The sequence below is a fragment of the Passer montanus genome, unplaced genomic scaffold (genome assembly GCF_014805655.1).
Source record: "Passer montanus isolate IOZ18808 unplaced genomic scaffold, ASM1480565v1 scaffold3, whole genome shotgun sequence".
Taxonomy (NCBI): Eukaryota; Metazoa; Chordata; class Aves; order Passeriformes; family Passeridae; genus Passer; species Passer montanus.
The window spans coordinates 5,473,333-5,497,639 of record NW_024367707.1 but is presented as its reverse complement, the minus strand read 5'-3'; the positions used below and the strand labels follow the sequence as shown (position 1 = coordinate 5,497,639).

The 24,307-nt window shown below is 36.2% G+C and overlaps 1 protein-coding gene across 3 annotated transcripts in view; it reads right to left on the bottom strand.

Annotated features, from left to right (window-relative positions):
• Positions 1-24,307, bottom strand: part of RPS6KA3 (ribosomal protein S6 kinase A3) — a 75,269-nt gene that overhangs the window by 8,681 nt on the left and 42,281 nt on the right. For 2 of the 3 annotated variants that reach the window (XM_039714107.1, XM_039714105.1), the window contains exons 7-17: positions 21,955-22,061; positions 19,059-19,096; positions 18,551-18,693; positions 15,371-15,441; positions 11,098-11,186; positions 10,768-10,832; positions 10,568-10,670; positions 10,261-10,385; positions 8,343-8,468; positions 6,798-6,887; positions 2,339-2,497 (exon numbers count right to left, since the gene is read on the bottom strand). In XM_039714107.1, the coding sequence (XP_039570041.1) occupies positions 2,339-2,497; positions 6,798-6,887; positions 8,343-8,468; positions 10,261-10,385; positions 10,568-10,670; positions 10,768-10,832; positions 11,098-11,186; positions 15,371-15,441; positions 18,551-18,693; positions 19,059-19,096; positions 21,955-22,061 (1,116 nt within the window). The remainder of the gene's footprint in view (positions 1-2,338; positions 2,498-6,797; positions 6,888-8,342; positions 8,469-10,260; positions 10,386-10,567; positions 10,671-10,767; positions 10,833-11,097; positions 11,187-15,370; positions 15,442-18,550; positions 18,694-19,058; positions 19,097-21,954; positions 22,062-24,307) is intronic. The other variant, XM_039714106.1, reaches the window with a different exon arrangement.

Here is a 24,307-nt window from a genome sequence, read left to right as displayed (position 1 = left end):
TGAGAGACCAAAGGGTAAGAGCGCAGAGGGTCATGCACATTGCAAAGCCATTCAACACATTAAATCTATTTAGTAGAGACTTCTCCAGCATGCAAATCCCGTGCAATTCTCAGATTTAACAAACCAAGTACCTAAAATTATGGAAATAAGCACCTTGTAAGCTGAAATATACAAATGATATTAAAGAATTTGACTTGGAACAGTAGGTGTTAAGGGGAACATCCTGGCTTGAGATTTCACTGCATGAGAGAATCAGTTCCTGATTGCTCCTGGTTTTTACCTCTTTTCCCTAATAAGAAGTGAAACAACCTTTATTGCTCCAAGAGGCAAATTAAAAAACTCCCAGTTTTGTTCTTGTTGATGTTTTGAGGTGTTTTGAAAAAAGATTCTAAAAGGGGTAGAAAGTAAGAAGTGAGCAATAGAAGCAGCACAGAGCTGAGGATCTGGCAGTTTCTAGAACAGTCATCTTGAGTTGTATGCTTTTTTTGGAAGAAGAGGAAGCAAGGCTCAAGTAGGAGGACGAGTCTGTGTAACAGTGCAGTTCAAATTAAAACACTACTTCCCAAGCAACCAAAATATTTATGTAAAAGAATAAGTGAAACACCTTCCTATATTAAGCTGTTTCCCAATGGTAAATTTTGAAAATTTTAAAAAATATAATTTTTTTTAAAATTGCCACATTGTTTAGATTATGTTGGTATTTTGTGTAGAAATAGAATTTTATTTTAGAGCAACAGAAGAGAGCAAAATAACATGCAGGAACTTTCAGTTCTTTATTTCTCAGCTTTGTGCTTTTGACCAGTAGTCTCAATTACCTATCAGCATGCACAAGTCTGCTGCTCCAAGATGACATGGCACTTCTTGTTTATCTGTTTTCTAATGTCTCTTGTGCCAATCCTTAATCACTGTATGTTGGCCCTCATACTTCTAGAATGCTTTGGGTGAGCGTTGGAAGCACTACCTATCCTCAGGACTTCATTCCTTGCTTAGCTAGTTTCTCAGTTCAGAAATATCTTATGGATGTCCATGAGGAAACCCTTCCTGGGAAGGGTTGTGGAGACTGCACACAGATGCAGAGACTGTCAAACCAGATATTACCTAATACCATATTCAAATAAGCTCCTCCAGTGTCCAAAGGAGTTTCAACAGGAAAATCCATAGAAGATATGAGGAACTCTTCCAAAAAAAAGAATTAGACTACTGAAGTGCTCACTATTTACATATGTGGCCAACTGTCCTGTGGAGGTGTACTTAACATGAGACTTGAAAATTCACAAAAGCAAACATTCCAAAGTGAGTGTGGTCTAATACAAATTAAAATGCCAATATTTATGGATATCTACAGAAAAGAAACAAAACCCCCTAAAATCCCTTACTTGATGCAAGGACTCTGGGCCTCTTTTAGCCACATGTAGCAAGAATGAACCAAGTTATGATTTGTTATTCTATTATCTATATTTCCATACAGAAGTATCGAGGTTTGATCGTAATTCCCATGGGTGCTGCTGGCCAAGGACTATAATCTGTGCACACAGGTCAAAAAACCACACACATGAGAAAGTGACTGGAGTGATAAATCACAGAATGAGATACCAGATAACTGAATGGTTATTTGTTATTTAAAATAATGAGTACTATATGTTCCAAAGCATCTTTTCTTGGGTAACAACATAATGTATTAGCAGCTTGACTTTTTCCTTGCACCCTTATTTTCTGCTTTTTCTCCATCCCCTTTTACTTGTTTACTTAAAAATGCAACACAACTTGTCTTTCTTGCCATGCAATTATCACACTGTCCTCCTCTATATTTGAACTACTTCCTCCGTCTCCATATTAATTTCCCAAAGTGTTAATTTTCTGTCTCCTACAAGTTCCTGACTCTATGGCACAGGAGTTACAAGTCATAAACCATGTTCTTCAAAATCAAGAAGTCAAAGGAATTAAAAGTATGACAGGTGGAAAATAAATTTTCAGGGTGTATCACAGGACAAGACTGAAATTACATTAGGTCCCATGGCTATGCAACAACACTGGTGCTAGCACTTCTTCCTGGACTTTCTTCCCCTCATATCCTCTCTGTTAGTAACTGCATATTCCACAGAACTGCTGACATAATGCATGAAGAACAACAGAAACAGTTGCATCATCTCAGTTATCTGAGCACATACAGAGCTGATAAGGAAAGTTTTGATTTCAACACCAATTCCTGTTGCAACGTAATTGTTTACCAAAAATTAATTAATTACCACACAGAAGAATGTATCAAGATACAAGTTTATGTTTCTGAAAGGGAAGAATATCAATAGCTAAAACCATTTTGTCTGAGATGAAAACTTACCCCTTGTGTGTGGAGATACTCAACCGTTTTTGTTATTGTGAACAGAACAGCACTAGCTTCTCGTTCTGAGAAAAATTTTTGCCTAAGAATTTTATCCAGCAGTTCTCCTCCTTTCATAAGTTCTGTTACTACATACACATATTTTCCATCATCATACACCTGCAAAAAGTACATAAAAATTTAAATTTCAAAATATTTATTCTTTGCTGTTTTCCTATGAAGCACATAGAGATAGTGCAGGTGTGTCCACAAGCTGATTTCTTCAGTTGTTTTCCCTGTATTTCATAACCCACACAATATCCAAATGCTGTTCATCTTCAGAAGTGAACACAAAATCTTCACAAAAAGGCAATGCTGTACCAAAATAACATAGAAATACTAGCATGAAAGTGTTTAAATATAAAAGGATAAATAACAGGTACTTCCCCCACACAGGTTTACTAAAACAAAGGAAACTAGACATGAGAAATTAAGTAGTAAAAAATGGAAACTAGTCTAATTAAGGCAAAACCAGAGATAGTTCAAGCAGCAATTATTGCATCAAATTAAAAATATAAACAGAGATATTTTCAACAGTCAGATAAAAAAAAACAAAACAAAAAGAAAAAAAAAATTAAGTTTATCTCAAATAACTTCTATGAACTGTGAATACAAAGTTGCTATGAAAAAGACCTAAAACTTACACATTACTCTCCACATAAAGCCTATGCCAAAGTCTAAAATTATTAAAATATGCATATTTTATCCCTTACTTCTAGTCATGGAAAATGGCTTAATTTTTGCATGGATTTTATCATCCAGCGAAGCATTTGAGAATTCTTTACATTCTCACCAGAGGGCACTACAGACTGAGTGATACCAAAGCACATTTTAAAGTACACTTGAGCATTTCATTTCACAGAATCATAGAATGGCTTAGGCTAAAAGTGCCCTTAAAGATCATCCAAGTCCCAGCCTTCCTCCATAGGCAGGAGCATGGTTCACTAGATCAGGTTGCTCCAAGCCCCATCCAACCTGGCCTGCAAGTTCCAACTTCATCCAGAAACAATTCCTGCTTCAGTGAAATCTTTTACAGACTGTTCCCTTTAATCGTTTCAACCTACTTTTATGGGGATGTCACAATTGTTATTTTCAGTATGTGTGAAAATGTGTTTAAATAGAATCATCAAAATTATAGTAAAATAAATTTAGGAATAGATATCAGCTAAGTAACAGAAAATAAGAATAAAAAAAAAGAGGTTTTCATCCCAATTCCCTGGTCTTAAGCTGCCTGGGAAAAACATGCTAATAAAGTTCTAAGCATCAAAATTTTTGTTCTCCTAACGATACTAAAAGGATTTATTTTCTCAGTAAATAAAAAAAAGAATGTTAAATAATTCTGTGGGCCTTACAAGCTTATGATCTCAAGGAGATAAAGACATGATGGGCTTCTGTATTCTCATTTAACAGGAATTTTTCCTCCCATGAAATATAAATGACTGAGCACCTGAATTTGTTTGTATTAAGACTTTAAATATTACAGTATTCACAAGCAGAATTATCAAATTTTAGATTCTAAACAGAATTTTTTTTAATAGGCATGTTTCCTCTAATCCTGGTATAACATAAGGAGTTCAGCTTATTTCATTTGACATGACAGAGCATACACATCTCAGGATTGCAGAATTCAAGCAAAATTTGCATTTGATTACTATTTTTTCTGCTGGTCCTGTCTGCCAGCCAAAAAGCCCCACAGATAACTCACCCCAAACAACCCATTCCCCTTGCACCAATTCCTCTAATGGAATTACCAATTTAAATTGGTTTTGGATAAATACTGATGAAGTTTTCTTCACAGATGCACAGTATCATGCTAAGGTCACAAATGTGTCACCACTTTTTAAAATAAACTCTAAGCCCAAGCCACAGGTCAGTCATTATGTTTTCTCTACAAGGTAAAGTGGAAGAAACTATAGTGAGAAACAAATGTAGGTGTATTAACAAAACATAATGCAATGGAGAAAGAAATCAAGGTTTTTGCCAAGGGAAGTAAGATTTTACAGACACATTATGAGGTATTTTGAAATCATGAATAAGCACTTGGACAGGGAGACTGGATATCTTGTATTCAGGATTCTAAAATGCTTCTGAAAAGACTCTTCAGGCAATGCTTTAGATAACTCAAAGCAGGACAAAAGTTCTGTTACAGAACAGTAACTATTACATAAAAAGGGTAAAATACTTATAATGGTCTGGCACAGGAAGTTTCTAGGTAATGTTTTGTTGGAAGCTGTGTGCTTCCTCCCTTCTTACACTGTTTCCTAGGCATGCACTAAGGGCCTCTGTCAGAGGCAGGATATTGGATAAGAAGGATATCTGAATTAGCACAATATAGCTCCTTTTGTTTATATACTGTGTGACCAAAAAGGACCACTGATAACAATCAGAAGGAAAACCCCCAGAGGACTGTGCACTGCAGAAAGAATTTGGTCTCTTGAATATCCATTGTTTCAATCCAAACACCTTCAGAATTAAATTACATAAAAAGGCTGAACAAGAATGAAAATTTCCATCTTAAGCAAAATTCAAATGTTACTGCATTTCTTCTTAAAATAGAAGAAAAGAAAGAAATTATTTCTTGCAGAATAATAATTTCCAAAGCAGGCACTTAAATGCTGAAATATTTTATTTCGGCATTTCAGATTAGAAACATTTAAGTTTTGATGTGGGTCTGAATGAAAAATTGAGCAAATCAACAATGAGTTTTATTTTTATAATAGCACATGGTGCTCTGGAGTTGGAGACCTGAAGGCAAAATTCTCCTTATCTTCTCTGAAAGCTGAATAGCACACCACTATAATGCAGGATATGCAAACAATCTGCCCCATGGGTCTGTATTAGGACAAGAAAAACTTAATGTCAAATTCCTACATATTTATACAAGATTCTATTACATATGAATTCTAGATCTCTTTTCTTACACTGGACATCCTTTCATAATTTTGCTTGGGGAACTGATCTGAAGCAGAAGTGAGTGAGAATTACAGCCTTTCTCCCTTTGTGGGTTTAAGGCTTTTTTTTTTGGTAGTTTCCTATTTGAGTACTGCTGTTGCTGTGCATGAAAGATGGTTCCTGCTGGAAGATGACTAATGATGATAAAAGATTAATTACAAAGTGAAATAATTCAGCATATATTGCAGCTGTTTAAGACTGCCTGGATTTCTGTTCTCAATGTAAAATATTCATCATGCTTAAGTTCAGGTTAAGTGCTCACATTCTGATGTTTGTCCTCCTGTTTAAATAACATAAGCTGTGTATGAATTAAAGTAACACATGAGCTCAGCATGCAGCATAAAAGCACCATGAATGCTGATGCAGGTTCTGTTCAGCACAGCTCCTTTCAAGTAGCTTTACTGTCCAACCACATGAAAGAGAACAGAAAGTGGGACTGTAATTGTGCTGTCTTGCTTACAATAAGATAAGCTCCCTGGTGGGCTCCCCTGAATATCTACCTTATTTTCTCTGTCCAAGAAATGGCCAAACAGTATGATATCAATAAAGTGAAGACAGATTATAGTAGACCAACTTCATGCAGAGTTCTCTAGTGCTCATCTCCACAGTATTTATGAGCTGTTGTCTTAATGACTTCAAAATGTCTGACAATCTCCTTTCAGCTGAGCTCAGCTTCCTGGAAATGGTTTGCTCTTTTGCCTGAGGTTTGGTTTGGGGGACTAGAATATTTCCCTGCAGTCTAAGAAAGTCATTAAGCATACGCCTTTTTAATTTTTAATCCTCTTTAATGAATAACCAAGGAGACAAAGACAATTTTCTTTTTCAGTTAGGTCATCAGAATATACTGTTCACTATGAAAACCCTCTACCTCTCAGCTTATGTTATTCCTTGTTTTTTATGGACAAAGTGTTTCCATGGTCAGAGCAAATAATACAAGGAATAAATACCTAGACAGTGTTCATACAGAGGCCAGACAAAGATAAAAAAGAGTGAAAACCATGGACATGGAAATATTTTGTCTACGACTGAGTAATACTTGCTACTGTCCATGAAAATGACTTTGGGTACTGTGCTAACAGTGAGTCCTTTGTTGTATGATAATGTACATTAAAATTGCTTTTGATTAATGTAGGGAAAAATCAGATTTAAAGTTAACTAAGCAATAAAAAAGATTCCCTGATCCTTTAAAAACACAGCCAACATTAAATAAATTATTGTTGTGCTTGGATTTATGAAGGATGAATTATTTGACTCCTTAGAATAACACTGTACCACAACATATGCATCTTTAAAAGAAAACACAGACATCCGAGTAAGAAACTAGATACTACTGAATAAATTGCATTGTTTTATTTTTAAATACTGAAAAACATGAACATAAATCTAAAATACGTAGCTTCTCATATCTCAAATTAGAAATTATTCACAATTGTAATACACTGAAGGATGTCTTTAAAACACTACTTACATCTTTCAGGGTAATAATATTTGGATGCTGTCCATAGCGCAGCAGGATTTCAATCTCTTCTGTTGGATCTCTTTTACTCTTGTCAATAATCTGTAAGAGCACATACAGACATAGGCATAATTCTTTTTGTGACTCTAGAGTAATGCTTTGGTATGCTTATTAGCATAAACAGTTAAGCAGTATTTATTGTTGCAAAAGGCATAGATTATAACCAGAACCAAGTCTGTTAAATTGGAAAAGCAAGGCAAATAAAAAATGTTGGGAAAAATGAAAACATTTCTTTTGAAAATGATTTTGGAGGATAAGTGACCTAACCTCTTTGGCTGTGATAAATAATGCAAGGCTTTTCAGTAGATAAGACTTAAGTGATGCATTATTTAATAAAATAGCAAGTTCCTAATTTAACACAAGATACTGGTTGGATGATGCTAATCAACCGATTTTCACAATCTAATCTCAAACATTTGGTGCAGCAAAAGAAAGCAGGAGAGAAAGGGAACAAAAAATAGAGAAGGTAAAAATTTCTCAGAGTTAATTCAAACACATTCATTACAAAAGTCCATTTGAATCTCTGGCACTAAAGTTCACCTTGTTCAAGCAAGCAAAATAATATTTTGCCCTACTTAAATGTATTCTTGTTCTTCTTACTTTTTTCCTCTCCTTAACTGCAGAATTTCCTATAATGTCTTTTCCATTGTTGTGTTACCTCTTCATCCTTATGCCTATACTGCTACCCATCCCCTGCTAACATATCAGACACCGGTATCTTATTCTTTTTTTCAAGACTCCTTGAGGAAAAAAATGCCCTAACAGAGGCAATAGAAAAGCAAGTGAATCTTCACAACAAATGTCACAGCTAGGTAGGGAATTATGAGCTATGCCAGGACTTTCTTGCAGTTTCAAGAAATTACTTCAAATTGAAAGCACAGAAGTCAAATCTGTTCCTGGCCAGAACCAGAATAAACACAAGTATTTAACTACCAGATTGAAATGGGAAGGTTTTGAGGACGCAATCTACATACCTGATTCATCTTTGTATTTTATATAATTTAATAGTAAGCTGTTCAACAATTCAAAAAGAGAACTGCCTCATAGAATAGGATTTAAAGACTGCTTTTTTTTTCCATTGATAAAGTCTGCCAATCCATACTCTTGCTTTCACAGAAACCATTTGGTCCCACATTATTACACAAAGACAAAAAAAACCTTATCATTGCAGTTCTGGGAAATCTACTGATTTCAACTGAGAATTTAATGCCTTCATAGAAGTGCTAGAAAGCCCTACAGAATAACAAGAACAACATTAAAAACCTTGCTTAAAACCAGAAAGCCAAAACAGAGTTGAAGTTTATTCTAGAAGTTATACCAGACTAAAGACTGTTATGAACTCCTTACCCATATGAGAATTTATTAATTTACTTTTACAGCTGTATATAAAATATTTTGATATTAAAAAAATACTTTTAATCTCTATGTTTCTCTGTGGCAAATAAAAGATGTCCAGTGCTAAAATCTGAAAAGTGTGGTTTATAACAAAGTAATTACCTTTACAGCATACTCCATGTTTGAAGCTTTATGAACACATCTCTTGCAGACAGAATAAGAGCCAACTCCAATATCTTCCTTCACTTCATATCCATCAGTAAACTGAATGCTGTTCCTGTGCAACTGCTACCAAAATAACATTATCAATTAATGAATATTCTTAATGTGTAACTGATTTTTTTCATTAAAAGAACTTAAAAATTCCTATTGATTTGCTTAAAATTTTAACTGATGACACTACTAGATCAACATGGTCTAAATCCCCACTACCTTCTGTTTAAAATTAATATAAGAAAAATTATATATTACACATGCTGTAAATAATGCACACAGTATTTTAGAAACTTATGGCATTATTTTTCTGATTGCTGCTTTAATAATTTAAAGATAGAAACTCCAAACCAAAGAAAATCAGAATTCAAGATAAAATAGCAATATAATAATAGTAAAGAAGTATCACTGTCTTTATTATCCGAATAGACAGAATGCCAGCTGGAAAATTCAGACATACTGAATAGAATCAGATTGGCTGGAATTGCATGGAATGGCAGTCAAAATTCCTTTCACAGAAATAAAAAGCTGAAAGGAGGACAAGTGCTCACTCTTGTAAGGGAAGGAAATGGTGTTCTAGTGTGTGGAGTTTGTGCAAAGGATGCAAAGCATTTGCAGGAAACCATCTGGGTATCCTGCAGCACAGAAAAGAGGAAATAGGAGTGAGGAAGTTGTTGAGGGGCACAGAGGAAAGGCAGCAGAGAAACAGACCTTTACATGAGAAGGAAACCATACACAAAGAGCAGTAATGCCATCTACAAAACTATGTGAAAATGAAGCAGCACAAAGAAGCTTTCAGAAACTTCTAGCAAGATGCCAGGATCAGAAATAATTCTGATGCATATATCATATGTCAAATCAGAAAGCTTCTTGAGAATAAAAAAAGGATCTGAAGTTATATTTTAAAAAAATGTATTACACATGAAATAGTAATGTGTAGAAAAACATGTTGTGACAATTCTAGACATGAAAGTGTTAAAGAAATACAAGGGCTATTCACATTCTGTATAAATTGTGGGTTTTTAAAAATTTTCTCAGACATTTGCAAAATACCAGTGCACTGAAAAATACAAATAAACCAAATCATACAAATAAATCCAATCATAAACCAAATCATTTATTCCTATCTATACATTAAGAAGTTCTCAACACAATTTAGATAATGAGTTGGTTTTCATGACTCAGTAATTATTAAAAGCAGAGAGAGGAGGTAGAAATACAATTTTTACAGAGGTCTCCTCTTCCAGGTGACAACCTCATAATTATTAATACAGGAGACTCTACTGGAGTCATTCAAACACATCAAGGAAGCCAAAGCTTGAGTGTGCACTCTAACACTGACTTGGTATGATGCACTGGTATCAGCCACAAAAAGCAGAAATTGGCTAACTAACTTCAAAGAACTAACTTCATTTATAAAGAATGTGGCTTAGGAGGGACAGAATATGTCCTGGGCCATGGATTCCAGCAGTCCACAACATCCAGATACAATTCACAGTCACAGTCCAGTGCCTCCTACTACTGCATTGCAGGAGTCAACTGACATTTCCATACATGGGGGAAAAAAACAATAAATCAATTTATCTGTTATTCCACTCCACCTTATAGTTATGGCTTGACATGACAGAGTTAATGCAGTACAGATGGTGGAAGGTTTTCATGTAAGGTTGAAGCCCGTTTCAACCTGTAGCTCAGGTAATTATACAGGTCCTGTACCTTCAGAGATTTTGTTTGGATGAAATAATCTGATCTTTACTTTTCCTGTCTAAAAGATGACAATGATTTTTTCATGATACTTCATTCTTTGACAAGGAAACAATCCATCCACCAAGGGACAGCACTGATTTTTTCTATTAGATGCACTCACCTGGACAATTGAATGCACTCCAACTGTCTGCATTGCTTGGCTTTCATCATCTGATGCAATAGCTACAAAGCTAAATCCCCGAAAAAGCTGATGTGCATTAGCACTGGGTGGAATACCAGGTGAATCTGAAAAATACATCATCTACTTACAAGCAGAGTCTTTAACATGTAGATATGAAATTAAGTACTGAAATTTTGGTAGCACCTTGAATTTGTAAAGATAATTTCTATCAAATTTTGAATTAAAAAATTTGAAATTCAAATTCTGTCTTTTGAATACGTAAATTCTCTCATTCATAGCTCTTTACCTTTTGGAGTTTTTGCTGTAAACTCAGGGTCAAAATAAAATGTATCCTCAGGTCTGCCAGTTGCAGGTTTAAAAGGAGGATGAATTTCTCTCCGGTACAATTTCTGAAGAGAAGTCATAAATTGTAAATGGAAAAGTTATATGATACCATAAAAGACTTAACCAAGAAATTTACTGGATTGATTTTAATTAGATACTCACATTCCAATCTATTTTGGAAAAGAATGCATGCCTCTTAATTTCTTCTACTCCATCTGGACCTGCTCCTTTTATAAGGAAGAAAAATGTCTATGAATTATTTTCTTCTTGGTAAAAGGAATGGCTAGCAAAATTATATTTCTTATTCCTTCTGCATTAATTTTAGATGCATGACTAGCAGAAATGATAATACTTTGGTGATTACTTGAAGGGCAAACTACATTCTTCTTTTAAAGTCCATTTTACACAGGAAACAAAATTTTAGTCAGTTTAATGATCACTGATGTTATGAATATTAGGAACAAACTAAAAATATGCTGCTAAAAACTTTACCTAATCTGTTTGCTGGGTTTCTTTTGAAGAGCATTCGCAGGAGACTCTGTGCTTCAAGACTCAAGAACTGGGGCATTCCAAGTTTGGCCCTAGAGAATAAAAATAATTAATAGTATACAAACGTATCTAGGTAAGAATTAACTCTGCATTCCCCCTGTCCTTTGCCATTCAACAAGTCCATAATAAATGAAGCAGCATCACTGAGAAATTGCCTTCAGACATCAGACACAGAGGAAAAGTGCTGTCAGTCATGTAAACATGTTTGGGTTTTTAATTTTTTTTTTAAAGTACTACAGTATTTTCAGTAATGACTCAGGAACTTAAGTAGAGGAAAAGGTGGAAAAGCACATAGAGAAGAATAGCTAGAGAAGAGCAGTTTATAAACTTGTAAATTTTCATAATATGCTTTGATCCACTTATAGATCCAGTTACTAGCAAATGACACCAAACACAGTATTCTCATAATTATATAATAGAAGGACTAAGAAAAGTACCACACTATGACACACACCAAGATGACCCAGGAAACAAACTAGAATACAGAAGTTCCATTAAGGTAGGACAGATCTTGCAGGATTAGCTGGTAAAAAAACCCAACAAAAAAAAACCCACTCCTCTTTTCCTTTTTGCTCCCCTCCCCAATCTATTTCAAATAATACTTTTACAATTTGCCAGCCTTGAATTTTTAGATTTAAGTTTTTGTACTTTAATTTCATTTTGTTTTGTAATACTTGTCATATTTTCTTCCTCTCCCTTCAATGCTAAGCCTTCATTCTCTCACTGTTTCTAGGTCTGACTTTTTCTTGTAACTATGATAATGGTAAGGAGGGATATAATTCCCTCCTTTCCACCACTAATACAACCTGGAGCTTGTATTTTTCTCTAACAGTCCATGACACAAGCTCTGTGTTTCAATCAGAACTTGATTTGTCCTGTATTCCAGATATTCACCTCTGCATCACTTGTGTAAATGCATACATGTTGCCACTGATTCACTATTCATTACTTTCAAACTAGAACACAGTAAATTTTCCATTCCTTTCAGCATTAAAAAAGCTAGAGCAGGGAAGAGGAAAGTCTGAAAAACATTGGCTTCTTTAGGCTCTTCATTAACATACTACAGACAGATCAAGGCCACCAGTGGAGGGGAGGAATGGGCAGTGGGCCATCCAACTGTTCCTGACTGGCACGCACCACTACCTTTCACAAAATCCTTTATCAGGCACATGACAGAGGAGAAGGAAAGGCAATTGCCAGGTCCTCAGAGTTCCTATATTATGCAACTACATGAGTGACAGCAATTTTTTTCTGATATTCCCGATGGAAAATGGCAAAATTCTATATGAAGGGATACCATTTAAGTAAAGGAGAAAAATGTTTAAAAATTTAACTTAGCTGCAGCAACCTGCGATTTCTTCAAACTGCAGGGTTTCCCAGTTTTAGGTAAAACACACAAGAATAAACAAAAATTTGTCTTGATAATGTTGTGAGAAATAAAGAACCCTCCCCAAAAATTTGTTGTAAGAAGAATGCATTTTCTGTGGATTTTTAGGAACAGAAAGTAAGAAAAGCAGTTTATTGTAAATATACACAATGGAAACCAGAACTCATATGTACATCTGTCCATTTTAAAGTTTTAGGAAAAATTTAAGGAAAAATATACTACATATGTGGAAAATAAAAAGAAAACAGACAAGAAAAAAAGTGTGGACTTAATCAGAAAACACTTCAAAATATCTTCTGTTTTTCAGCTGCTTTTATGACCAAAAGAAAACCAGTTCTATGCAAGATAATATTCATAAGAATACAGAATATTCAAAGGTCTTTACATCATAGCACACTTCCATAGAAACCTACAATTGCTTCAGTTGGAAAAGACCTTTAAGATTATCAAGTCCAGCCATTAAGCCAGCACCACCCAGCCCACCACTAAGCCATATTCCTATGTGCCACATCTTTTTAAAAAACCTCCAGCAATGGTGAATCAGCCACTTCCCTGGGCAGCCTGTTCCACCACTTCACAACCCTTTCAATGAAGCAATTTTTCCCATATCCAATCTAAATCTCCCATGATGCAACTTGAGGTCATTTCCTCTCATCCTGTTATTTCTTACCATGGAGAAGAGACCTACCCCCACCTGGCTACAGCCTTCTTTCAGGTAGTTTTAGAGAGAGAAGGCCTTCCCTGCACATCCTGCAGAATAAACAAACCCAGATCCCTGAGCTGTTCCTCACAGAATCTGTGCTCCAGACCCTTCACTGGCTCCATTGCTCTTCTCAGGACTCTCTCCAGTACCTCACTGTCCTCATTGTGAGAAGCACAAAAGTGGACACAGGATTTGAGGTGCAGCATCACCAATGCTGAGTACAGGGTGACAATCCCTGCCCTGGTCCTGCTGCCACCCTACTGCTGACACAGGCCAGGATGCCACTGGCCTTCTTGGCCACCCGGCCACATGCTGGCTTATGTTCAGCAGTTGTTGACCAACACTCCCTGGTGCTTTTCTGCCAGGCAACTTTGCAGCCACTCTTCCCTAAGCCTGGCATGTTCCCTTAGGTTGTTGTGACCCCAGTGTAGGACCTGGCACTTGGCCCCACTGAACCTCATCCTATTGGCCTCATTCCCATCGATTCAGCCTGTCCAGATCCCTCTGTAGAGCCTTCCTACCCTCCAGCAGATCCATATTCCCTCTTATCCAGGTTGGGGGCACCTGCAAACTGTCACTCAATCCCCTTGTCCAGGTTGTTGATACAGACGTTAAACAGCACTGGCCCCTCAGGAACACCACTTGTGCCAGGCCATCAGCTGGATTTCACTCTGTTCAGCACCACTCTCTGGGCTATGAATGACTATGAACACCAATTACCTGGAGAAATGCAAGGATATTCTACATGGCAGCTGAATACAGAAGATATTTATAGCAACAGTGAAAAGACTGTTGAGGAACAGAGCAGAGTCACATGCAGGCAAAGAGAAGAGAAAGATATGACTCATGAGACACATAGGAAAAATGCATGGCTCCTGAAGCAAATGAGAGTGCAGAACTATCTCAGACTAAACTTCTTGTAAATAGGAGGTGGTCAGGAGGAGCTTATACTTGCTGTGAATAGATAGAACTTTTTAGTTAAAAGACATTGAGTAATCACAACATGAAGATTTGGTCTCACATAGTGCTGAGGCAGCAAAAGAAACTAGTATCACTAAATATATTTGCAAATAAGATGAAGAAAAAAAAAGGGCAAAGAATAACATAACATGTATGCATTATGAAAGCAAAAGCCAGGAAAACAATGAGTGTGTTTTCTAGTGGTTTTCACATTGTAATTATTTAGAGATAAGATGAAAGAGTTCCATATATTTATTTTTCAAAACAGGCTTTTTAGTGCAAAAGAAATTCCAGCTTTGATATATGGGTAGACAAGTGGCTAACAGGACTGAGAACAATGATAAACAATGAGGCAGAAAACAAATGAGAAAACTAAGATAATCTTATGAACTTCCATGGAAAAAAATGTTATTAGTTAAAAATAGATGGAAACAGAGAAGTGAACCTATGATATGAGGAAACAGACTTGTTTGCACAGTGTCTGGCTACAGTCCCAAAAGTGGGGCATTTACGCCACAGGTTGCACTAGTTTAGAAAATATGTGGGGAATTGCAAGGAAAAAAGCAGACCTCCATTAGCAAAAACAAGAACATTAACTGCATGAAGGAAAGTTAATTCCCACTATAGAGCTAATGCAAAATCTATGCTGAAAATTGCAAAGGGAAAAATTGGAGCTAAGGCAAGTCATAGGAAGTACAGAAGGGAGGAGTATTGGGGAGGCAAGTTGTTGGCAGCACCATTAATATAAAGAGGTAGGGTGAGGAGCTGGTAAGATAAAGAAGGATGAGGAGTGAAAATACTTTCTCAAAAAAACTCCAAAAACCTAAAACAAAGGAAAAAAAAAACAACAAGGAAAAAAATGCACATGTTATCAAAAAGGATAAGAAAGTTAAAAAAATATTATGGAAATAAGATGGGAGAGATCACGTGGTTGGAGAAGTTATTATTACAGATTAAAGAGCTGCTATGAAATCCTTTGTACCTGGTATGGTGGAAGAATAGTGAAGCAAATTAGATAGGCAGCAAAGGGAATTAATAATATGGAATAGGGAGTGAGGATTTACCAGTACCTTTGAAAATGAGGGAGGAGTAGAAATTAGATATTGCAGCCCGGAGGGCATCCCTGTAGAATACCTGATGAGATATATAAATAAGAGTGTACTCACTTGAGAATCATAGTCATGGTTTCTTTTCTGTCTTTCCCTTGGAAAGGTAGAGTACCAGTGAGCATTTCAAACTGTATAGAGTAAAACTTTCATCAATTACATTACCTGGACAAAAACTAATTTTTGACAAAACTACTTAGCATCTTAACCTTCCAAAATTCATGCATGTTAACAATCAAGTCTGCGCAAAACAACTTCATTGTACAGTTTCAATTGCTAAGAACATTGAGCAGCCTTTGCCATTTTTAAAGCTGCAAAATATTTTCCTATATTGGTAACTTGCTTTACATCTTTTTATCTGAACAACTTAGACTATAATGTTCTGTGTTTAATTTCTGCCTAAAAATTTTGTTCTAGGAAGACTTGATCTGTACAACTGTATTTTTAGTTTTAAACAAAGGGGAGGAGGTAGGGAAAAAGGTTTTCCTTTCAAAAGTTAGTGATGATTTCTCCTCATGCAGAAATTTTTAAAAAGGTCAAAATTTTGAAAATTGGCATGTACATAGCCTTCACTGGGAAGGGGAAAAGGTTAGCTGATTGACAAAGACATGCATGATGAAAGTGGTTACTGTATGCATACAGTGGAAATAAAGCCTGAAGGAACACGCAAGAGCTACACAGCATGTGCATGCACATTCTACAGTGCCTGGCAGTAAGCAACAGACACTGCTAAAATACTGATTTGTTCTGAAAGTGACTGAGTAAAAATAGATAAATATAAAGGCACTCCTGTTGGACTGCAGTGTGCTGCAGGGATATCAGATCTAAGTGAGGCAGTGAAAGCAGTCCGGCAGCAGTCATGGCAGCCAGCACTTAGGCAGAAATTGGATTTTTTTTTGCTTTAAAGATTGCAAAACAATTTAGTTCAATGCAATTTTATGGCATACAGTTAACAACACCAAAATGAAAATAATTATAAAGGAACTCTCTGAACAGCTTATGCAAACTTAAGTCATCCTGAACACAAGGCATCCCCTATTCCCCTCTTTTCTGGTATGATCCAAACATTCAGCCTTCTACACATAAAAAATTGAGTGGATAACTTGGATAAATAATGTGTGACTACAGTATCTGTAGATTTACAATAAGAGCATGAAGTTGCACTAATAATATTCTTTAAAACATTTCATTTTATTGAAACAAAATTTGAATTTCTAACTGCCATCTCTTCACTACTGGTAGATACTTTATAGTCTAGATAATATTTCTTACTGATACATTAAAAAAATTAAATTTAATAATAATGCCAACACAAAAAAAGACTACTTTTAACTTTAACACCAAGACAATTGTCAGGAAGATGTGAGAGGGATAAATCAGAACTGTAAGTAGAAAAAAAAAATTGTTTGTGGTTTAGAAAGATCTTCACAAGGTGCACTTAAAAAAATTAAATTTACGTTTTTAAAAAGGTAAATTTGGAGTGCTCCACTTACACTTGCATGAAATACAGTTTCTTTAACAAGCTCCTAATTTGTCACAAGCACACATATTTGCATTAACAGCTCAACATGAGTATTCTTTGTCAGCCCTCCCAAATACTATATTCCAACATTAACAGGCCAATAGTACTTATAGAATAAGCCAACATTGGCCTTTCCTACTTATGTTTTGTTTCAGGAGGAGGGTATCTCAGTGCTTCTGAAAATTTTAAATGAATGTTTTCACTTGTATGGCATCCCTTAAAACTGCCACTGTTTTAAAGGACAATTTGGAATATATTTCTTAACAATGGCTTAAGCATACTTCATGTCTGGCAGCACAAGAAAAGAAGCCAAATGATTTGTTGAATTATCTTTAAAGTCTCCATTTCTATAAGTTCTGTTCACTCTAGTTACTGTGTACTTATACCACACCAACCATCACTTGAATTTTTGATCAGCTCAGAAATTAAGAATGAGTTAAAAGTGGATACTTACAGATTGGTTATGAAAATTAGAAACTATAAATGCAAGCAATAAAAATATGTCCTAGAAAAAGCTGCACTGTATTTCATATACTACTTTACAGAATTTGGATTTTAAGGTCATATATTTGTATTCAAAGTAGAAGCCAAAGTATTTAACATGCAGTGCACTTAAGACTGTGAGAGCCAGCCCAATCACAGCTAAACATCTTACAGAAATTCTTAATGATACCATATCCACTTGATAAACATCAAATTATGTTTTCTAGCTTTATAAATTAAAGCTGAAGTTTAATTACGTTTGTGTTATCAACAACAAATATTCTGCAGCTACACTGTAATTATCTTTTAATTGACTGTTCTTAATGATAAAGTGTGTAGTTGTGAGGAGTGTGTGTGCTTGTCGGGAGAGAGTTCAGTTACCAGGTGCTACTTTTACATAGTCAGTTTTCAGATCACAACAGCATTCTAATCATCATAAAGCCATAGGATGACCTATTTTCAGACACAAGAGTCCTTCTTGTACTATAAAGCACACACATTAGTTGTACTGTTACAGTTATGTAGCAGAAGCAGTAAGAAATGAATACATTTATACAATTGCTTAACTTCTGTGTCAAAAATGCACACAAATATTTTAAATATTAAAAGTCTTTCAGCATTCCTTAAATAACAAACATGATATATTATTCTTTTCCAATTTATATTCCATATACATAATATTTCCCCTGACCCTGCAACTTCGCAGTAATTACACCTTGCAGAAACACCATAAGCAACTGAGAAACTGTATCCCATACCAGGTCAGTGTAATTTAAATCAATTTGATGTGTGAGAACAACAGGTGAACAGCCGTCATTATTCTACTAACTTGTAATTACAGCACAGATTCTAATTAGAAAGTTGCCAATCACCTTTTTCCTCTTGAATGTAAATTCAAATTTAAAATTTCAATATGAATTTCTTCCCCACTTTGGAATAGACAGCATTTTTCTGTATACTTCTGTATTTCTCTTGGTCCCCATAACATTCAAACTACTATAGATATAAAATATTTAAATTAAATGACAATAAAAATATGGTATATTATTGGTATTGATACGAAACCTAGTGCATGTTTTTGATCAAACACTGTGGTGTTACTGATTTCACACAATTTAGACTTTCTTTGTAGTTAAAATTAATGTAAAGCTCACCTTAGGGGTTAGTGTTTGATTTGTTTCAGCACACCTTGCAAATCACAATTTTGCTATTATTTACATTTACCAGAAACCTACCATTAAAACACCAAAAGACCACCAGTCTGCACTCTGTGTATGGCCTCGTCTGTTCACAACTTCTGGTGCCATATATTCCACTGTTCCACAGAAAGAGTAGGCTTTTTTTTCATGATCAATTGACTCTTTACTTAAGCCAAAATCTGAAAGGAAAAAAACAATTCCAAATGTAATTTTTTTTAAAAAAGCACATGGTTGATACTTTCACCATAATATGAAGTGTTAGGCTTTTACCATTCGTATAGAGAATTGAACACTAATATGGGACTTAGAGGATTCTCCTTCCCTCCCCACATTACCATAGGTCCATAACATCAGATATACTTGTAAAGCAGCTATCTTGTTGAAATATCTAGATTTTATTTATTTCAAGCTAATTACACTACTTGCTTCCACAGCTAAATTACTGATCAGTTAAAATTACATATCATATTGGTTTACCAACAGGGAAATGCAAAGATTTTACTATGAACAGAAATGATCCTGGTATTGCAATTCATTTATTCACCTGTCAATTTGATATGTCCTTCCTCATCAAGCAGGATGCTAAAAAACAATAAAAAGAATATAAAAAACTAATTAAAATATCTTATGTATTGTTTCAGACAACATACTGACAATATTTAGGAATAAACAGTAGAGGATACACAAAGATGGGGAGAATTAAACATGCATGAAAATGAATTATTAGACTATACATTCAAACTACATATTTTGATTTCCTTCTCTTTCTTTTTAAAGATTAATAAACAAATTTACAAGAGTTTTATTCAAATATTTTATTAAATTCAGTAACAGTTTTGGCTATCTGCAGCACATGCAGCACTACTGTAATTGTCAAAACCAGAGACATAGTTCTATTTCTTTTATATTGGCTATGTTTTCATATGTACACATAACAGGTATTCATTTGTAATTACCATTTCAAAAGTTGTTCACCACTTCAAGTAACATCAAGTAATAAATACCCCCATGTAGTACCAAAGGACAGGACCCACAGGCCCTATACTGGGAGCAGACCTTAGGCCTCCATTTTCACTTCAATCACAAGAAAGGCCAAACTTCTCAGAGATGCCAACTGTTCTTGACTACCACTGAGTATCACTGCATTGCAAAGCATGCAAAGTAGTCAAGAACTGAATTTTGTAACACCTCTGGATTTTGTAATTTAGTTCCTCCACCTGCATTTCATTCTGGGGGTAAGACATGACCCAGACCCCATTCCCCTTCCTCGTTGCAGTTTCCATGGCAGGAACCATTCATGCCATGTGCAAACATTGCCTTCCTGCCCACCAGCAGATCAACACTTCCACCCATCTTGGTGTTGTCTGTGGGTTTGCTCAGGGTGCACTCAATCCCCTCATCCAGATCTCCAATGAAGATGCTAAACAGGACTGGTCCCAACACAGAGCCCTGGGGATCACCACTGGTGACCAGCCTCTGGCTGGATGTAATTCCATTCACCACCACTCCCCGAGCCTGGTCAATAAATCAGTCTTTTAACCAGTGCAGAGTACACTCGTCCACACAATGGGAAGCCAGTTTCTCCAGGAAAATGCTGTGGGAAATGGTGTCAAAGGCATAGAGTCACAGAAGATAAGGGGCTAACACGTATGGCTCAAACACTGAAAGTCATTTGGCTCTGGGGCCAACCACAGATTGTTGGTAATAACAGATAAGGATTGCTAGTAATAAGCAAGGATTGCTGGTAATAACACACTGTGAGAAAGAACGAAATGTGCCTAGAGAAGAGGCCATGCAGAGATAGGGCAGCACTTTTCCGGGACAAACATCCTCGTTCTAATTCCTGAAGATAAGCACAACCCAGTACAGCACAAGGGCAGGAATGAGGTTGAGAAGCAGGCATGGAAGGGGAAGAAAAGACCACCCAATATTCCCAAAGATCCCCAACCCATTTTCCAAAAGCTCTGAAAGAACAGACTGTGCCTAACAACTAATATGTATAGAAAACAAGAAACTTACCTTCATGGCAGGGAAACCTATTTATAAAAACCAACCCCCAGCAAGCCCAGGGATCCCCCTGGACCCTGGATATCCCATCAGTTGGACTGGCACTGTAGCCAAGACTGGTGATCTCTTTTTCTCTCTTTAATTCACCTTTTCTCTCTTCCTTTTCATCTCACCCCTTTACCTAAACCTCACTGCATGTGCTTTTATTGTAAGTCAGGGACTAAAACACCAATTTCCATGCCAGGTATATAATTTCCTTTCTACCATGAGCATTTACAAATCCTGGGTGGTCCTTTTCCCTTAAGGGTTGGATGTTAGAAAAGGCTTTACTAAAGTCTAGGCAGACAATACTCAGAGAGCCTTTCCCTCATCCACTAAGCAGGTCACCTCATCATAGAAGATGGTCAGGTTGGTCAAGCAGGACCTGCCTCGTACAAACCCAGGCTGGCATGGTCTGAACCCCTGGATGTCCTGTACATGTCACAGGATGGCACTAAAGATGATGACTCCATGACCCTCCCTGACAATGAGGTCAGGCTGACATGCCTGTAGCTTCCTGGCTGGTAGCTTCTCCTTCCAGCCCTTCTTATGGTTGGGTATATTTGCCAACTTCCAGTAGGAATCCATGGGACCTGGACTGGGACCTCTACGGTTGACCCGGACTTCTGATAAATGACTGAAAGTGGCTTGATGAGTTCTTCTACCAGCTACCTCAGAACTCCTGGGTGAGTTCTGTCCGGTCCCATGGACTTTTGGGGTGCTAAATTGCATAGCAGTCTGCTGGCCATTTCCTCCTAGATTATGGAAGTTTAATTCTGCTCCCAATCAGTCTTCCAGCTCAGGGCCTGGGCACTTTGCCAACAACTAGTCTTATTATTAAAGACTGAGGCAAGAAAGGCATGAAGTACCTCAGCCTTTTCTTCATCCTTTGTCACTGTTTCCCCTGACATCCAACAAAGGATGGAGATTCTCCTTGGTCCTCCTTTTGCTGCTCATTTGTACAAATATTTTTTTTGTTGTCTTCTGCTTCTGGGATTTCTAACATACTGATATTCCTTTTATCCTTGCTGCTGAAAGGACTTCCATCCCTTAACTCTACCTCTATGGCAGACCAAACGACCTTGGTAGAACACTGTCCCTCAAAGAGTGGTGTGCCACTTACAGGCTTACCTCCAGCTTTGTCCCCATTCCCCTTCAAACAGAATTTGAAGTTCCCTCAACCCCTCAAGCCCCTATAAGTCCTAAGCTAAGATCCTTTTTCCTTTTTGAGAGAGGTGAAATCCAACCTTTTAAATGAAAGTAGTTCATAAACCTCCCCCACCTCCCTCTGTTCAATTTATATAGTAAATTACCAAAGTTTAACAGTTGGGGAAAAGGAAGAAGTGCTATAGAAATGAAATTAATACACTGCATTTCTCACAGAGGAGGCTTACTTTTCTGGTTTTAGGTCCCGGTATATTATTCCAAGACTATGTAGATGGTCTAAAGCAAGTGCTAATTCTGCCAGATAAAATTTAACGTCGTCTTCTGTGAACATCACCTGAAAAAGTAGCACAATGTATTTCACATGTGAAATCTGTACAGGTTACACCAGCACAAACTAAACAACAGTGGTTTTTCAGAAGGGTTTCTTACAATACTTGAATTCGTTGCTACACAAAACACTAGAAAATTCAAATATCTTGGTCACACAAAAACTAGGATTTTATAACCCACACTATTTCATACTTGAAATACTTGGACATACTTGAAAAACAACTTTTAAAGGCAATATATTCTTCTTTCTGCAAATTGGGGAGATTATCTGTTTCTGATTGTTCAAGAAAACAGACAGACACATTGTACTGAAACTGAAATACTTTGGAAGCACTTACATGTGACTACTTCTTGGTTAGATAGGACCATTTCAATTACAGATAACAAATGGACCAAAGAAGTCCAAATGCCTGAATTTCATCCATTAAGTAAGAGAGAAGAAAAGAATATACATCTTGATTTTGGAAGGACTGCTCCTAGGTACTTTGAGAAAGAAGTCACAGCAATGGTAAAGCCCCAAGGCGCAGCCTGAGGTGTAACTGCAGAAAGGCAGATCAAGGAGTAAACTAACAGGAGTTAACAAAGAGTAAAATGAACAGCCTGTCTAATAGCAAAGGGATGATCCCAGGTAGCAATCCCACTTTTGGGGTTAGGAAGGTAAACGACTCACTGTTTACGTTCATTGAAATGAACATATTGTCCCAATATATCAACTGTTGTGATTCCTGACAGAATACCTTACAATTCAACTCTTCTCAGAATGCAGAAAAAGATCCTGCATGACTTGATTCTATTTCAGTTGTGACTCAGATATTTTACTTGCTTTGTTTTTAGAATCTAAGACTAATACCTTAAGATAAACTATATAGACCCAGAAAAAAATGGCAATTATTATTTGTGCAAAAGCATAAAGATTGTTTCTGCAAAGCTGAACATTGTTTTAAACAAGAGTGAAGAATAGAGAATATGCTTTCCCCCTAGTAATTTCATGAGAGAAAGCAATACCTAAGCTTGTGCAATAGGTTGTTGCTGATGTTACTTCTACAAAAGAGCCAATATTTAGTGCAGGCATATTCAAGAAAGGAAATCTGTATAAGAAACATTTAAAAGCTCAAATAATAAAAGATCCTGTGAGTAGGATAATACACCCACCCTATGTTATTTGAAACTGTTGCATAGGACTCATCTTTCCTAACCTTAAGCATCTGCACTGTAGACATCTAGCTTTGAATTACTCACCTTTCCCTTTGTAGTTAATAGGAAAAAAGCAACAACTTTCAATCCACCTGATCTATTTCAAAATCACATGGTGTGGTATGAGGATGACATTAATAGCATCCAGAATGCCCATTTCACTCACCAGTTATGAACTCTGCTTAGATTCAGGTACCTATAATGAATATTTCTCATCTAACCATGCTACATTTTATAAAATGTGAGTGGCTCAGGGTGAAAAAGTCATCAGCAGGAAGCCAATATACATTATTTTTTGGGAATCAAGAATGAACTACGAACCTTAAGAGTATCTCAGTTTTAGAGCACTAATAACCCATTACTTACCTGTGGCAAAACAAATAACAAAGGGCAACTTGAAACAGATGCCAGCATCAAAACAAATGTAATTTATGTGGTCAGCACAGAAGTAAAGGTACATCTATATACAAAGTAAATTCCATTGTACTCTCCTCTTAATAACAATAAAGCTTTGTAGTAGTAACCCAGCTGCCCCTGATACTGTTGTGGCAAAGGAAAATGGAAAGCAGCTACAACTGCATGTCCAGGCTACCAGATACCCATTGGATACAATCTTTATCCCAACAGATGTTTGTTGTGAGAACAGGAGCAATGGATAAGAAAAACTTAAAAAAAATATGGTGACATATTAGATGTTAACATTTATTTTAGTAATTATAATCAAATCAAATTGAGGTAATGAAATCCTTTGAAGTTGTTATTTCCTATATCTACACAGATAGATTACCATCATGACATAGGCAAAATATTCGCTTTTTGAAAATTACTAAAATAAGCGGAATACAATTCTCACCTTTTAAATATTCATACATAATGCAATTTTGCATTCATGGGTAAAAAAAGGGAATATCTTATCTGCCCCTGAATTCTGGATGTCAAAACCAGCCATAAATTTACTTTATAAAAATCCAGGTTCTGAGTCTTATATTTAAACATGGTAGCAAAAGGAGAAGATTTTGCCAGGTATAAAAAGCAGCACAGAAAGATGCTTATCCA